Genomic DNA, 15,391 nt, shown 5'->3' with positions numbered 1-15,391 from the left:
CTTATTCTTTAATACACACAGCATAGGGCAGTCTGCTGGATACTCATTCTATGGTAGCGCATTCATCCTGCAAAGCAAACCGCAACATAGCAGGGCCAGTTAGCACTTCCCATCCTTTATTCAGCCCCTGCCACTATACAGTAACTCCTCACTTAAAGTCGTCCCAGTTAATGTTGTGTTGCTGATCAATTAGGGAACATGCTCATTTAAAGTTGCACAATGCTCCCTTATAACTTTGGCAGTCGCCTGCTTTGTCCACTGCTTGCACAAAGAGCAGCCCACTGGAGCTAGCTGGTGGAGGCTTGGAACCAGGGTGGACCCACAGTCCCGTCAGCTCCCCGCTCCCCTAAGTTCCCTGTGGGGCAGCCGCCCAGCAGACTATCCATTGAGGGGCAGTTCAGCTGTCCCTCCCCCCACTTCCATGTGCTGCTCCTGCCCTCTGCCTTGGAGCTGCTCCTGGGAGCCTCCTGCTTGCGGTGCATGGGGTGGGGGGAGGGAGTAAGAGGGGTGCTAATGTCAGGGTGTCCCCCTCTCCTCCCACTCCTGTCCCCCTGCTTCTTTACTTCATCAGGCCATCTCCACAGAGCGGGGGGGGGGGGGAGGAGGAGGCACGATAGGGCTCAGTATGGAGAGAGCTTGCTGGCAGCGGTTGCTGTCTCTACTTGCAGATCTACTTAAAAAGGCAGTGTAGAGTACTTAGAGTGGGGTCAGTGTACTTAAAGGGGCAATGCACATCACACACACTCTCTCTCACACACACACACACACACACACTCTGTGTGTGTCTGTCTCTCTCTGCCATGCTGTCTCCCCTCCCTCCATTCCTGCTGCCTGGTAGAGTGTGAGGCTACATTAACAACAACGGGTTAACCCTTGAGGGTTCAGCCCAGTACTCCATCATTTAGCAGTAAGGCATTCCCTGGGAAATATCCCACCCTCTTCCATCCTCTGATTTCACCACCTCAACCAAGCTTCACAATCATCATTGCTGTGTACAGTATTAAATTGTTTAAAACTTATACTGTTTGTGCGTGTGTGTGTATATATATATATAAAATATCTACCCCCCCCCACCATTTACATTAATTCTTAGGGAAAAACTGGATTCGCTTAACATCATTTCACTTAAAGTAGCATTTTTCAGGAACATAACTACAATGTTAAGCAAGGAGTTACTGTATTATCTGTACTATACCTGCATTTGGGGGACTTCTCCTGTTCAGCTTCTCTTTGATATTATTTTGATTGTTACTAATGGTCACTTGAAGAGTCTATCTGTGCTAAGGAAGTTTATAACCATGATTTTAGATTTCTGCAGTGATCTGTGTTCTCTCTTCACAGCTATCACTGATTCTGCCACAGCAGATAGCACAGAATCCCCAGCTACCACTCAGCAACTGCCCTCCATCGTCACAGGAAGTGCCCCGACAGAGGGCTCTCAAGATGCAGGTTGGGACTCTAATGCTGCTTCTAGCTTTTGTACCATACTATTTATTTCTTTGCACGTAGAGGAAGCTGTAACTTTCTCTTCCTCAACAGAGCCAGAATAAGTGTGAATGTCTGCACATGGCAACTGCAGGTACAAGTGTTGTGACATCAACCCAGTGCAGTCCTACAGGAAAAACTTATTCTTTAACATACACAGCATAGGGCAGTCAACTAAAAGGCACTGGAGCCCTACAGGGCAGTCTGCTGGATACTCATTCTTATGGTATAGCACATTCCTCCAGAAAAGCAAACTCCAGCACAGTAAGGCCAGTGGGCATTTCCCATCCTTTACTCAGGCCCTGCCACTATATTATCTGTACTGTACCTGCATTTGGGGGATGTAGTGAGGAGGTGTGGCCTCCCTCAGAGGCAGACGTGGAGGGAACGCCACAAGTTGCCTGGTGGGTGGAGCCAGGACCACTCCCTGAACACTGGAAGCAGAAGAGTGGGACAGGAAGGGGAAGTATAAAAGGCCAGCCCAGCAGCTCTGCTGGGACAGAGGTGCCTAGAGAGACAGACATGTTGGTCCTGCTGCTGGAGTGGGATACTGAGAACCGCAGCTGCCCTGAGAACCCTGCCACTTCCCACACTGAGGAGCTGCTATAGCTACCCTTGGTGGTATATCCCAGGGAAACGAAGAATGATCCCTGGACGCAGGTACGCCTGAGATGGAGAGTAGGAAGAAGCCCAGGGAAACTAGACAACAGTCTGGTTAAGAGCTGTCCTGGTACAAGGTCAGCGTATTGTGAGCAGATCCCAGCTGACCCTGTGGCAGACCACTCCACCACTGTTAGGGCCCTGGGCTGGGATGTGGTGGAGTTAGGTGGGACCACCGTTCCCCCTGCCACTCCACTCCTGGGGTTGCAGTACTCCCCCTCCTTAGGCCAGGAGGCCTGCATCCGTCTACAGTCTGCTGAGCTAGGACACTAGACTCTGTGAATCTGGCCTGAGCCCCCTAGACTGTGTTTGGGTGCTCAACTAGGGTTGCCAACTGTCTGGGAGGGCATTTAGATGTGGGAGGGGGCTCAGAGCTGGGGCAGGGGTGTGGGAGGGGGTTTGGAGTGCAGGAGGGGGTACGGAGTGCAGGGGGGGTACAGGCTCTGGGAGGGAGTTTGGGTACAGGAGGGGGCTCTGGGCTGAGGCAGGGTGAGGGCTCCGGCCTGGTGGCGCTTATCTCAGACAGCTCCCGGTCAGCGATGCAGGGGGGCTAAGGCAGGCTCCCTGCCTGCTCTGGCCCCACTCCTGGAAGCAGCCAGCATGTTCTTATGGCCCTTGGTGGCACCGTCTCCACAGGTCCCAGCTGCAGCCAATGGGAGCTGCTGAGTTGGCATTCAGGGCGGAGGCAGTGTGTGGAGACCCCCTGCCTCCACCCAAGGACCGCAGGGACATGCCATCCACTTCTAGGAGCAGCGTGGGGCAGGGAGCCTGCGTTAATCCCTGTGCCGCCGGACTTTTAGCAGGCTAAAATCTTCCGTTTTGGCTTCAGTAGCCTCTGGGCGATAGTGCCCGATTCCAGGAGACTCCCAGGAAAACCAGGAGGGTTGTCAACTCTGTGCTCAACCCCAGCCTAAGCCCTAATGACTTGCTGCTCTGCCCTGACCGAGAGTTTGGGTTATAGACCGCGGGCGCTTCGCCCTAACTGCAGGTCAGAGCCCTGACAGTTTGCTGCCCTGCCCTACTTAAGGCTGCACAGATAAACTGATACAGCTCTGCCTGACTGCAGGCCAGAGCCCTGCTTGTTTACTGCCCCACCCTGCTTATGCTCCCTCCTCCTCCACCTGCTTAAGGGCTGGGCTTATACTTGCTACAGCTCTGTCTGACTGCAGGCAAGGGTCCTGACTATTTGCTGTCCTGTCCTGCCCTGCTTGAAGGCTGCCTGACTGTAGGCCAGAGGCCTGATTGTTTACTGCCCTCCATGAGGGCTGGGCTTATAACTTGGTACTGCTCTGTCCTGACTGCTAGCCAGAGCCCAGACTGTTTGAGGCCCTTTCCTGCTTGAAGGCCAGGGCCTTTTGAGTACCGCTAATTCCCCCTCTCTTTATTTTGAGCATATTCGGGCAGCTCAGACTGTGAGGAGGCATGGCCTCCCTGAGAGGCAGATGCGGAGGGGCAGCCATAACTGCTTACAGGAAACATCTCCCATCTAGCTTTGATATCTGCGGCTATTTCCCCAAGTGACAGCCTTTAACCTTGCCATTGTGTGGACATAGCTGAGAAAAGCAATTGAGTAGGAAGCTGTCACCCATTGTATAGTCTAATCTCATCTTAAGTTTTACATACTGAGGGCATGTACACTCTGTGTGTAAGTTCTCTCCCACGAAGATAAGAACATACCCTCTTCCTTTCAGTCTCTGCTTGGAGGGGTAACTCTCAGTCAGGGATAGCCAGTGAGTGACACAAGCGGGGACAGCAGCGCTGGAATTAACAATGGCATTGGAAGCAAGCATTCAGCTCAGACCTGACAGTTTTCCACAGGCAGGGGCACTCATTTCATGCTCAGGCACCCATTCAAGCTTTTCTTAATTCAGTTGCCTTCCTCAACATGTGTGTACTTCCATGAAAATAGAAGCCCAGCAATCTTGAGGAGATGGACTGCAGCCATTCTGGAAGCATCATGCATCCCAACCCTTTAAGCAGTGAGTAGATTGCACAGGTGTGATACATTATAACTTCTTATTAGGGGGCATTACCACTGTACAATATATGAGAAAAAGCAACATTTGCTTAGCACTGGACTACACCACCATTCATGCGACACTTTTCTCCTGTGTGGATACTGGGTACATGATTCTGAAAGTGGATTTTGTCTCACCTGTCCTGGTAGATCTTGAGGATATAAAACAGCAGCTCCTGAATGAGGTGAGATGCAGTCCTTCTCAAAGAGGGTCTCCTCTTGTAATAGCAGTTTGCAAACAGAGTTTCTGGTGGGCTTCAGTGTGGTACCTGCTTGCAAACCGACCTAAATTACACACCGGAAAAATGAGCTGGTGGGAGAGGGAAAGGGAGTTGTATACAAATGTGAGCCAGAGCAATATGTTCATTGGGGGATGAAGATTTTCTTCCTTTTGGGCACACCTCATGAGTGAGACACATCCCTTTTCCCATGCAACTACAGCTGCTATCTACATATTAGTCCCTCTGCAATCTGAGGCCTGGGCAACAGGGAAGAAAGAATGACAGAGGCTTTACCAAACAGCTCCATGATAGTAGTGTTTCATCCCTATTCACGTCCATTCCTCCTCACCTCCCTTTACTTCCAGTATCTCATCACTGGGATGTTCCTTTCCCACAAGGTCCCTTCTGTAACCATCAACACAAACTCTGGGTCTATAGTTGGCAGATGTCAATGGTGGAACGCTGTAGCGGTAGTTGTTCTGTGTCCCCAGCCCTGCTAACTGCTGTGACAGAATTCTGGACTCAGATGGCAGCCCCATGCCCTGGTCAGACAAAGCTGCACTGCTCTGACACTGGGCTAAGTAGTAAGGGGGATTTCCTGCAAGTACTGGAAAGCTGGTCTGAGTCACAGAACCTGGCGTTCTGCTACATCAGGATAGTTACAGGTTCCCACCAGACATGCCAAACCCACAAAAAACCCACAGAAATTGGACTTGTTTTTGGCTTAATTGGCTTGTTGCTTTTTTTTGTTTTTTGGATCAACTCCCAGCAAGCAGGGGCAAGGGGGGGGAAGTGTGTTGGGGTGCCCAGCAGGCCCACCCCAGTCCCAGACTGCACACTGGGGGGATCTAGTCACAGAGTGGTGAGTTCTTAGGGATTGGCTTGTTTTGGCCTTGTTTTGAAATGGGATTAGCTTAATTTTTGGCTTATTATGAAAGTCGGGGTGCTTATTTACCATGTGAAAGTTGGCAACTGTGGTTCCCACTGATCTTATAAAGGACAGCAGAGAACTGATCCTTACTCTGGCTCCATGGAAACAAACCGAAGTATTCATTACTTGCTACTGGAAGAACTGAGAGGGAAACAATATTATGTGTCTACAGCCAGGATATTCAATCTACACCACTGCACTGAAAAGCAGTAATTCAATACACCTTCTAAGGATATGGAGGTATTTAATGTGCAGGGCTGGGAGAGAAGGTGAAGGACAGGAATGTTTGGTGTTCTAGAGACCATGAGAATTCTCTTTTTAGGAGAATACTGCTTATGTGTAAGCAAGCTTGTATCCCACAGGTTTAGACAGCTGCAGCTTTTCTGTTAAGTAGAAACATGTACCCTAGTATAAATATAACCATAAAACTTTTATTCTTACATTCTTCAGGTAGAAGAAATACTAAAGGGGAGTTTTCCCATAGGGTCATTCCAGCTGAAATGGGTCAGCTATGAACTGTGACAAGACCAGACCAAACGACTCTTTAGAGAACATGGAGTTCTCTAAAGAAGGGAAAAAATGCTCCTTTTGGTACAAATAATTTTGGACAGTGGAACCAGAATGTGTATGGGCAGATCATAGATAAAAAATAAAGTTAGCATTTCTGGCAGGGAGACAGGGATGTAGAGTAAGCGTAGGTAACTGCTGAGGAACGGTACAAGGAAATTAGATAGCGTTTCTTGTGGAGGACATGGAAGAGGGAATTCTCAACCAGTGTATCACCAGAACATTGTTTGTTTTGCCCCAGTGCCCAGAATCCCCATTCAGGATTAGGCTCCCCTTGTGTTGGGCAATGTAGAGGTATATTAAGGCAGGCCCAAGCCCAGAGAGCTTCCAGTCTAAATAAGGACGAGACACCAACAGGTAAATGTTGAACAGAACAGAGATGGTAGGGTCAAGGTGGTGACAAGAAATAGGAGAACAAAGTTGCATACATTCACTGTGTGTATAGTTTGAAAGCCTTTAAAACCCTGTATATAAATGACAATTTTAAAAATAAGCTTTTACCAAATCTATGCCCAACACAAAGTTTTCCATGAGACAAATCCAGTGGGAGGGATTTTCCGCTTTTTGTATTCTCTTGTAATTCATGTATATGGAATGATAACGATAACATTACCAAAAAGCCACTACTCTGTGTGCATCTATGAATAAACATCCCCTTGAAGTGGCTGCAGCTCAAAGGATGCAGCTTTGTGCTAGGCTAGTGTAAGAGAACCTGCAAATTAGAAATTTAGTACAAACAAGGGAAACTGAGGTTGCTTTCATGGTCCAAGATTACAGAAATGCACAAAGTGTCCAAAATAACTAATGCAAAGAAAATCAGATGGTTGAGAGTGTTTTCATTACTGACGGTGTTATTAGTAACATAGATAAAGGAATTTTTTTTTAAAGAGATGATTTCTTTAACTTTGAGAAAGGGTAAAGTTTACAGAGACTGTTGGAGTGGATAGTACTTCTCCTGTTTCACCACAGGGTGTCACCCTTTCTCTCTCTATACGGTTTAGCTGGACTATTCCATGTGGGCAAGAAGATTCAAAACCAGGGAGAATTACTACATAGGGAAGCAGAGCGCGGCAAAAGGGGACAAACTTTAGAACTGAGGCCAAGCACAGTACCAGAATTCCAAACTCAGGTCAGTGGATAGAATTCTGGTTCCACTGATCTCTAATGGAGAGCAGCGTGAGAGATAAATGACAAACCATATTGTGTTCACCAGCAAGCTGCAATTTCAAAGCCCAATCTCTGATGCACTCTTCAGCCACAGACCACCTCCGTTTCCTGTGCACTCCACATTTTCCCCCCATCCCTTGCTTGCCCCCACTGCTACTCGCTCCTTTTCATCGGGCTGGGGCAAGGGGTTGGGGTATGGGGAGGGATGAGGGCTCCAGCAGGGGGTGCTGGTTCTGGGATGGGGCCAGAAATGAGGGGTTCAGGGTGCAGGAGGGGGTTCTGGGCTGGGGTAGGGTGCAGGCCAGCAATGTGGTGTTTGGAGTGCAGGAGGGGGCTGCGGGGTGGAGTCAAGGGGTTTGGAGTGTGTGTGTGTGGGGGGGGGGGGCTCTGGGCTGAGGCAGGGGGTTGGGGTGTGGGAGGAGGTACAGACTCTGGGCTGGGGGTGCGGGCTCCACAATGGGACCAGAAATGAGGGGATCATGGTGCAGGAGGGGGTTCTGGGCTGGGGCAGGAATGTGGGGTGCCAGCCCTGGGAGGGGAATCAGGGATGGGGCAGGGGGTCAGGGTGTGGGTTCCAGGAGGGAGGTTGAGTATGGGAAGGAGCTCAAGGCTGGAGCAGAGGGTTGAGGTGTGGGAGGGGGTGTGGGCTCCAGGCAGGACTTACCTTGGGGCCTCCCCGGAAGCAGCGATAAGTCCCTCGACTTCTAGGCGGAGGCGCAGCCAGGCGTCTCTGTGCATTGCCTCCCCCTGCAGGCACCACCCCCACAGCTCCCGTTAGCAATGGTTCCTGCCTTAGCCCCATCAGTCAGACTTTTAATGGCTCGGGCAGCAGTGCTGACCGGAGCCACCAGGGTCCCTTTTTTAGGAGGTGTTCTGGTCGAAAACTGGACACCTGGCAACCCTACTTGGATAGCTCAAGGAGTTGCAATGCAAACTGTCCCAGAGATTGAGTTATACTGTTGCCTTGCAAATTTCCTCCCACTAGTAAAAAAAAAAAATTTGCCCCAACACATATGTACAATCACCCAGCAGTGAGAGCAGTAAGATTTTAATCAATGCAGGCAGATTGAGTCCAGACTGTTTAAAGTTAAAGTTTATTTGTATTCTTTGTAGGAATATCAATAAAAGACCTCAAATGTATCTATATCTGTACATATACAAGAACCTTGGAAAAATTATTCACAGAACAAAAATAAATCTTCTTTAGAACAAACCCAGGCAATGAAATGCAGAGATGGAGCTCAGAGACTGAACAGTCCAGTGCTACTAGCATAAAAATATGGTTTTGAAAACCAACTTTATTACTTTTTTAAAGGTGTAATTTGTTGAACTAAAAAATAAATTATTTAGAGCTATCATTGTAAAATAGTCCTGTGTAGTAACACTCTCATTAAGGCCCTTGAGATAGAAAATCTATTTTTGTACAGGTAGGATTCCTGGCAGGAGTGATTCACAATGACATTCTCTCTCTCTCTCATGGGAACTAATTTAATGTAGGGAAGGAAGTGTCTAAAAGCATCAACCTAAATTTAACCATTTAAATCTATCACACACTGTTGGAGAATAGTGGTTGTCCAGATAATGTCCTATTTGGTTAATGTTAATCAACAATATAAATATACATGTAATGGTTTAAACATGAATTGTTCCCCAAGAGTGATGTAGACATTTTTACAGAACACATAAATAGGATTTGTACATACATCACATTGGTCACTCAGCAAATGAATATGGCTAACATACACCACTGTTAAATCACTGACCCATTGGTTAGTTAAAAGCTGGTGGTTTGAACTAGCAGTAGAGTATGAAATTAATGCAAAAGGTAAAAAAAAAAAAAAAAAGCCAAAGCATTTGCAACAATGTAAAAGAAAAACATTCTGGGATGGCCGAATATAGAGGTTATCCAACCACAGAACACAACCTACGTCCACCAGCTAGGAAATATGCACATCTCTCTCCACCCTCCTTGGGGCTCTCTCATGATATAGAGGGTTTCTAAGACAGAATGTTTGAAATGTGCAGCTAGGTATGTATTTATATACATGAATACCCATTTCTATACACTGAAGAAAAAACAGTAGATGCTTAGTGACTCCAACTCCCACCCCTTTTCCTTCTTTAGGATCTGAATTCCCTGTGTTGCAAAGAAGGGTCCTTTAGATTAGGCCACATTTAAGCCATTCACTCATCCTTAGCTTCTCCTCCTCTCCCGAGATATTTACTGCTTCTCTTGCCAGTGTGATTACTTTTGTCCCTCATCAATGCAACATATAGCATTCAGAATTTGACAAATCGCCAGAGCACAACACATGCTATTGTGCTTAACTGCAACACCACAAGCAGGTCAAGAGTTTTTATTTAAAATTCAGAAATCCAACTGGCTGGTATAGGAAAGGGTCTCTCAGTTCATTTGTCTTTTTTGAGGGACCACCTTAAAGCAAGAGTCACGGATGTGGCCAGCAAGCACCTAATCCCCAAAGTCACGGTTAGTCCCATCACACCGGGATACAAGTAGTGCTGCTGGACTCTCTCTGTCAAGGAGTAGGGGCAAGAAATAGCACCACAAGCACACAGTCAATGGCTGGCCACAGAGAGGTCTGTTGGCCTGAGGCCTGTGTGTCACTGTGATAACTGTTGAGAATGCAAAGGTATATTGTAAACTCCCTCTCTCACTCAGCACAGCTCAGATGAAGGGTGAGGAAATCAGATTCAGTGAAAGTCACCGACAGTGGAAAGCTACAGTTTTAGGTTGAGGCTTGGAGAATCAGATGGCAAGAGCCATTCCTTAAAGTCAAAATAATGTTTAACCACAAACTGTGATGCTTAATAGAAACTGATGGCACTAGAGAGCTTGGGATAAGGAATCCTCGCCTTCCTTTTCTCTTAGCAGCTCTGTCCCAATGCCTCCCCAACAGAGATGCACTCATGGAGGCAGCCCAAAGTTGGGAACAAACAGATAGGGGTTCTAGAGACTTCTAGAAGCCTTCCTACATTACCTCTGCTGTCCTCAAGTGAAGGTGGCCAGTCTCCCACAGTAGCATTACACATGGCCTACTACGTTTAGGTGATTTGTCAATATACTAGCCAAAACCCTAAAAAGCTATAAAGTTCATCATCAGATTTTGTTCTATTTATTTTTCCTCTCATTCCTGTAGAAATGTATAGACTGCTCATCTGAAAACGTTTATTGTCCCATTCATATTAAAATGGACCATGAGGCTCTTTTCTTGTTACTGTGTGTTTTAATGCCACTTGAATTTGATTAGACTGGACAGAAGAGAAGCCGGCAATGTCACATACTCTAGTCTCTTAACAAATGAAACTCTCCCTAGAAAGCAGCTCTAAAACAAAGGGGGAGCAGAACATAGAAGTGTAATGTTCTGCTCCATATTTGATCTGCTTTCACTTAACAATATTGTGCAGCTGCCACCTTTACCTGAGTAGGAAATTATAAGCCAACAGAAACATCATCACAGCAACAAGCTGTAATGACTGAGCCCTAGAACAGTGGCCTTTTCCAGGGTGACACTGAAGAAAAGCACAGGAGGATGTGCACATATGTATACATTACTCAAGATATGGCCAATCCCATTATATAACCTTTCAGCAGCTAGGGAATCCCCTCTGAAAACCAGGAGCAGTTGTATTTAAAAGCACTCTATCCTATGCATAGGGAACTTCACTCTATGATGCCAGGTACGATGCCATCAACTCTGGTGGTGCAACGGTCCCCAGTAGGCTACATGTACTTGATTATGATTTGATATGATATGCATGGAAAGATGCTGTCCCTACTGAATTTCTTGGCAGAAGCCTGTGTGAACCTTACACAAAGGCAAGTGCACAATACATTCCCAAGAGCCTTCACCATCTAATCACACATCAAAGCAGTGATTGTTCATGGATTACCATAAGGCTCTGGTCAGCTCATCTCCCTCAGTAGCGTTAGCCTAGCACCACTAGAATGCCATTTCGACTGGAGTCTGTATCTCCATGTAAACCTTCTTCTAGCCCCCACAAAATAATGCATAGACGAAGAATTCAGTTGCTCCTTAATCTTGAACTTCAGAGAAAAAACCCACCCACACCACATGCTGTATATACTATATGATTAAAGTACACACCCATTTACAGGGCTGCTTTTGGGAAAAAGATTTTGCATAGCACCGCTGGGTGAATATAATCTAGGGTAATTATAGTGAACTTCACTTAATTTGTGTGCAGTTATATAACACAGGGGGAGGCGTGCAGTCGCTGCCTCCAAGCCACACAAAAACGCTGAGCTAAAGGGGGTTTCATTGGACAAGAACTTCTCGCAAAAACATGAGAGCTACTCACAATAGACAAATGGATCCATAGCTGTTACTATGACTGCAGCCTTGGTATGTGGTTAGGAGGAGAGGGTGAAAGGCACAGCTCCCAAGGGAGAAAATAGCAGGAGTCACAATGACCCAGAGTTGGAAAACATTGTTTGGAAAGTTTAAAAAAAAAAATCACTACTGTGCAGATCCCCTACATGGCCCCATTAGCACAGAAGCCTCCATAAACTTGTCTGTGCTGCTTTAAGAACATTAAGCAGGACCTCTCCTTGCTCTTTAGTACCTATCATGTTTGAGAACTAGGCAGAGGAAGCAGCTTTGAGCTGAGAGAACATTAAAAATAAATTCTTACTCACTTCAGGTAAGTGTTCTACCAAGGTCTTACTAAAACAGATTCATACACTTTTACTTTATATGTCCTACAGTACAGGAGATATGGTCTCTCTGTTTTTGTGCATAGTTATATATGTACATATATGTGTGTGCATGTATGTTTAATGGAAGTAACTTTTAACTCGCACAGTTAACATATTGCGCTTTACAACAAAGAAATAGATTCGGCCTAAAGAGTTAGGCTAATTCATTTCTAAACAGCAAACAAACTTGGACAAATGATTCTGAATTAAGGTCATTGTCAATATTGCCAAACCCGAGTGGTCAGAGAATTCAAATCAGGCCCCCAAAAGTCATGAGATTGGCTTAGAAATCCCAAGATTTTTAAAATAGTAAAGTTTTCACAGAATCATAGTGCTTAAGGCCAGAATGGACCATCAGATCACTTAGTCAGACCTCCTGCATAACACAGGCCCTCAAATTTCACCCAGTTACTCCTGGATTGAGTCCAATAACTGGTGTCTGACTAACGCGCGTCTTCCAACGCGGTATCCAATCTTGATTTAAAGACATGAAGAGATGGACAATTCACCACTTCCCTTGGTAGCTTGTTCCAATGATTCATCACCCTCACTGCTGGAAATCTGTACCTAATTTCTAATTTGAATTGGTCTAGTTTTTACTTGCTTTGTGTTGAGCCTTTAAGATTCACAGGTTCTTGCTTTTCTCTGCAATAACAAGAGCTAAACTGTACTTGTTTACAAACTGAAAGTGAAGATTCTCACAATCATTTGACTCCAGAAGCTGAGGCTTTAAAAAACCCACACTAAGTATTCCGAGACCTCTGGTAAAACCATGAGAGTTGGCAATACGGTGTAATTCCTGTTAATCTTGTGTGGCATGTAATATTACAAAATCTTCCTTCCCACAAGGTCACTTTATAATTTCAGGAGGAGCGTTCATGTACATCCTGCAAAAGTTTGCTCCTGTGGGAAGCACGTGCAACATTATGGGGGACACTGAGGTTCAGCTGTAAACTCACTTAGGCAAAAACCTGGATACGTACAGAACTCAAAAAACATTAATAGAAAGGCAAATTTAATTTGGATGGGGTGGAGATGTTAAAAAATCATGCATAGTCTGGAGAAAGCATCTCTGATGTTGTGATACCTGATAACCCAGTGGGTGAAACGGTGAAAGTGAAACTGAACAAGACAAAGTTCAAAATAAACAAACTAGGAAAGTTTTATTTTACGTTCACTGATCTATTGCACAGGGCCTGGGTGCCCTTTGGTTAGCCCTTTCCTTAGAATACTAACCTGATTATTTCCAATGGAGAGTGGAGAACAGATTTGTATAGTTACTGCATTGAGACCATGGACTGTATGCACACTGGGAATTGGACTGAAGTTCAAAAAACACAGGTATTTACAGTTCTGTAAACTCTAAAAAGGAAAAATCAAACCTTACTATAACTGGGGTAAAAATATCCCACCTTTAAAACTGCAAATTCCCTTTGTCTATTAGGTGGAAAGCCTGGCTTTGGGCAGACCACAAGGAGATGGGCTTACTGCTCTAAAGAGTTCCTACTCAGTATGCTCAGAGAGACTGGAATAGCCTTTTGCCTGTATCCTAGCAATAGCAGATACAGAAGCCAACAGGATCCAGTGTTCCTGCGTGAAGGTTGGGTGTGGAGTTGTATTCAGTTAAAGAACTGGGGAAGAGAAGGTTAAAATCGGCAGATGAGTCTCTTTTATAATTCATTTAACTAATATTTCACTTCACTCCATGTGCTTGTATCAATCACCCTGATATGTACAGCTTCTAAGTAACCAACTGCTTCTGTCTCTCTTGCTCGCTCACGCCTTCACCCACACCGGACATGCGCACACACATTCCTCTCTCTTCCTCTTCTTCCTCCCCAAGGACTGCAGTGCTTTGAACAAGAGGAAAAAATAATAATAAAAATAGCAATAATTAAAAAAAAATCTACATGGTTGACTTCCTTTTGGTATATTACAGTGGCATTTTATGTACACGGCCCACAACAGGCTCCCTATGTATATACACAGCGATATGGAGGGCCCTTGCCCTTACTATCCTGGTCTAAACGGTGGGCTATATTTCCCCATCCAGAGTTTTTCTTTTAGCAGCATTCTGTAAACCTGTAAGGAGTCTGTGTTTGGCTTTCTTGAGTCTGCTTCCTTCTGCCCTGCCCCAGGGCAGATGGCCAGCAGCATTTAACCTGTTAGCAGCTGCTGTTTTTGAATTCACCATTCTCCGTGATGGAAAGCTTGGTGGGGTTGGTGGGGGAGATGCCATTGCGGACCTGCATGCTGTAGCGCTCCTTCACCTGCGTCAGGGCACTCATCAGCCGCGTGTTGGCTGAGTCCAGAGACACGATCCGCTTCTCCTGAAACACACACACACAATAAATCAAAGCCATTTCACCCAGTACAGCACTTCCCTGAACCCTTTCTTTGCCAGGAACTTCCATTGCCTGCGCTGTGATCAAGTCTTCAGATGCTTTCTAGACAGATACATCCTTACCAGCGTTTCCTGTGGAATGGGGATGTCTCTGCCTCTTTCTGTTTTTTGGAGGTACTACGGCTCCAGTTTGCCATAGGCTCTGCACACCCCAGTTTGGTCTCCCCGGTTTCTTTACATGACGGAAGCTGCCAATAAGTCATTGTTATACTTAGTTAACTAATCCAGCCTTGGGGGTTATGTATTTCAGGGTTTTCACCCTATAGCCCTTTCACAAGGCAGACGAAGGCGCAAAAGCCTTCCTGGATTTAGAATTTTTTCCCTTATTGGAAAATTTGGAAAACAGAAACAGGCAGCAGTAAAATAAGGGGTGGCAGTTTTCATTTTGCAAAGAAAAGTGCAGGTGGTATGTAAGGATCATTGTCTCTAAAGACTGCATGGAGATGCTCAGTATAAACCCACCGTATGTTTGAAATTAAAACAGCAAATAATGGCAGCCTGCAGTCACCAGCAGTGGTGAGGGTACAAGAGCAACACAGGAGAAAAGCAGCCAAAAGCTAAAACTAAGTGGTTATTTGGTGGGGGCAGGGAGGGGTAAGAGGGAAGTGTGGGGGGCGGGGGGAAGATGGCATCAACAAAACACAAAAAACAAACAAACAAACCACACTGTTCCTAGACCCATTCCAGCTCGGAGTTGCTCCAGGACTTACAAAATCAAAGGTTCTCTCGTTCTGGTTTTAATTCTTCTGGCACAGAAAGTGCTAGCTTCCACTTCAAGCAATGAAGTATTTAGAAGCTAAAGGGTAGCTGAATGCACTAAATACATAAAAAAATAAATCAGCTGTGCTATCTGAGGTGGGACACTGAGAAAGGGGATTCAAACCAAGGAGACTGATGGTACAAGTCAGCTTTCAATATTTGTCTTGCCTTTAAAAAATGCAACCACACAAAGCAGCAATGGACACTGCAGCAGGTAAACATGCTCTCCGTGCTACCAGCCGATTGACTTATTTTATATTCTTATTTTTAAAAAAAGCTGCATGCAATCTCTGCCCAGTGCAGCCCCAGCCCATTGAGAAACAAAGGGAAGGAAAAATGATGTACGGAAGGCACAAACATTAGGGGATAATTCAGACATGTTGCTCAGGAGACATAAGTTTTACAGCAGCCCCATGAGGTTCACATCCCAGCATGTCAGCAG

The 15,391-nt window shown here is 45.8% G+C and overlaps 1 protein-coding gene and 1 long non-coding RNA gene across 7 annotated transcripts in view; one reads left to right on the top strand and one right to left on the bottom strand.

The window, feature by feature from the left end:
• The first annotated feature begins 1,920 nt into the window (after positions 1–1,920).
• Positions 1,921–14,757, top strand: LOC140915900 (uncharacterized). Its single transcript, XR_012160317.1, has 4 exons — positions 1,921–2,145; positions 4,017–4,124; positions 5,765–7,010; positions 8,162–14,757. It is a non-coding gene; the product is annotated as an uncharacterized LOC140915900 (long non-coding RNA).
• RASAL2 (RAS protein activator like 2) overlaps positions 8,127–15,391 on the bottom strand; it is a 275,004-nt gene continuing 267,739 nt past the window's right edge. For 5 of the 6 annotated variants that reach the window (XM_078854058.1, XM_073356489.1, XM_073356490.1 and 2 more), the window contains one exon: positions 13,697–14,116. In XM_078854058.1, coding sequence (XP_078710184.1) covers positions 13,952–14,116 — 165 coding nt within the window. In that variant the 3' untranslated portion in view covers positions 13,697–13,951. Of the gene's footprint in view, positions 13,640–13,696; positions 14,117–15,391 lie in introns of those variants that run through there. The other variant, XM_073356486.2, reaches the window with a different exon arrangement.

This window comes from Lepidochelys kempii, chromosome 8 (genome assembly GCF_965140285.1).
Source record: "Lepidochelys kempii isolate rLepKem1 chromosome 8, rLepKem1.hap1, whole genome shotgun sequence".
NCBI classification, from domain to species: domain Eukaryota; kingdom Metazoa; phylum Chordata; order Testudines; family Cheloniidae; genus Lepidochelys; species Lepidochelys kempii.
The sequence above is the reverse complement of the archived record's forward strand: the minus strand, read 5'-3'. Positions and strand labels throughout refer to the sequence as shown.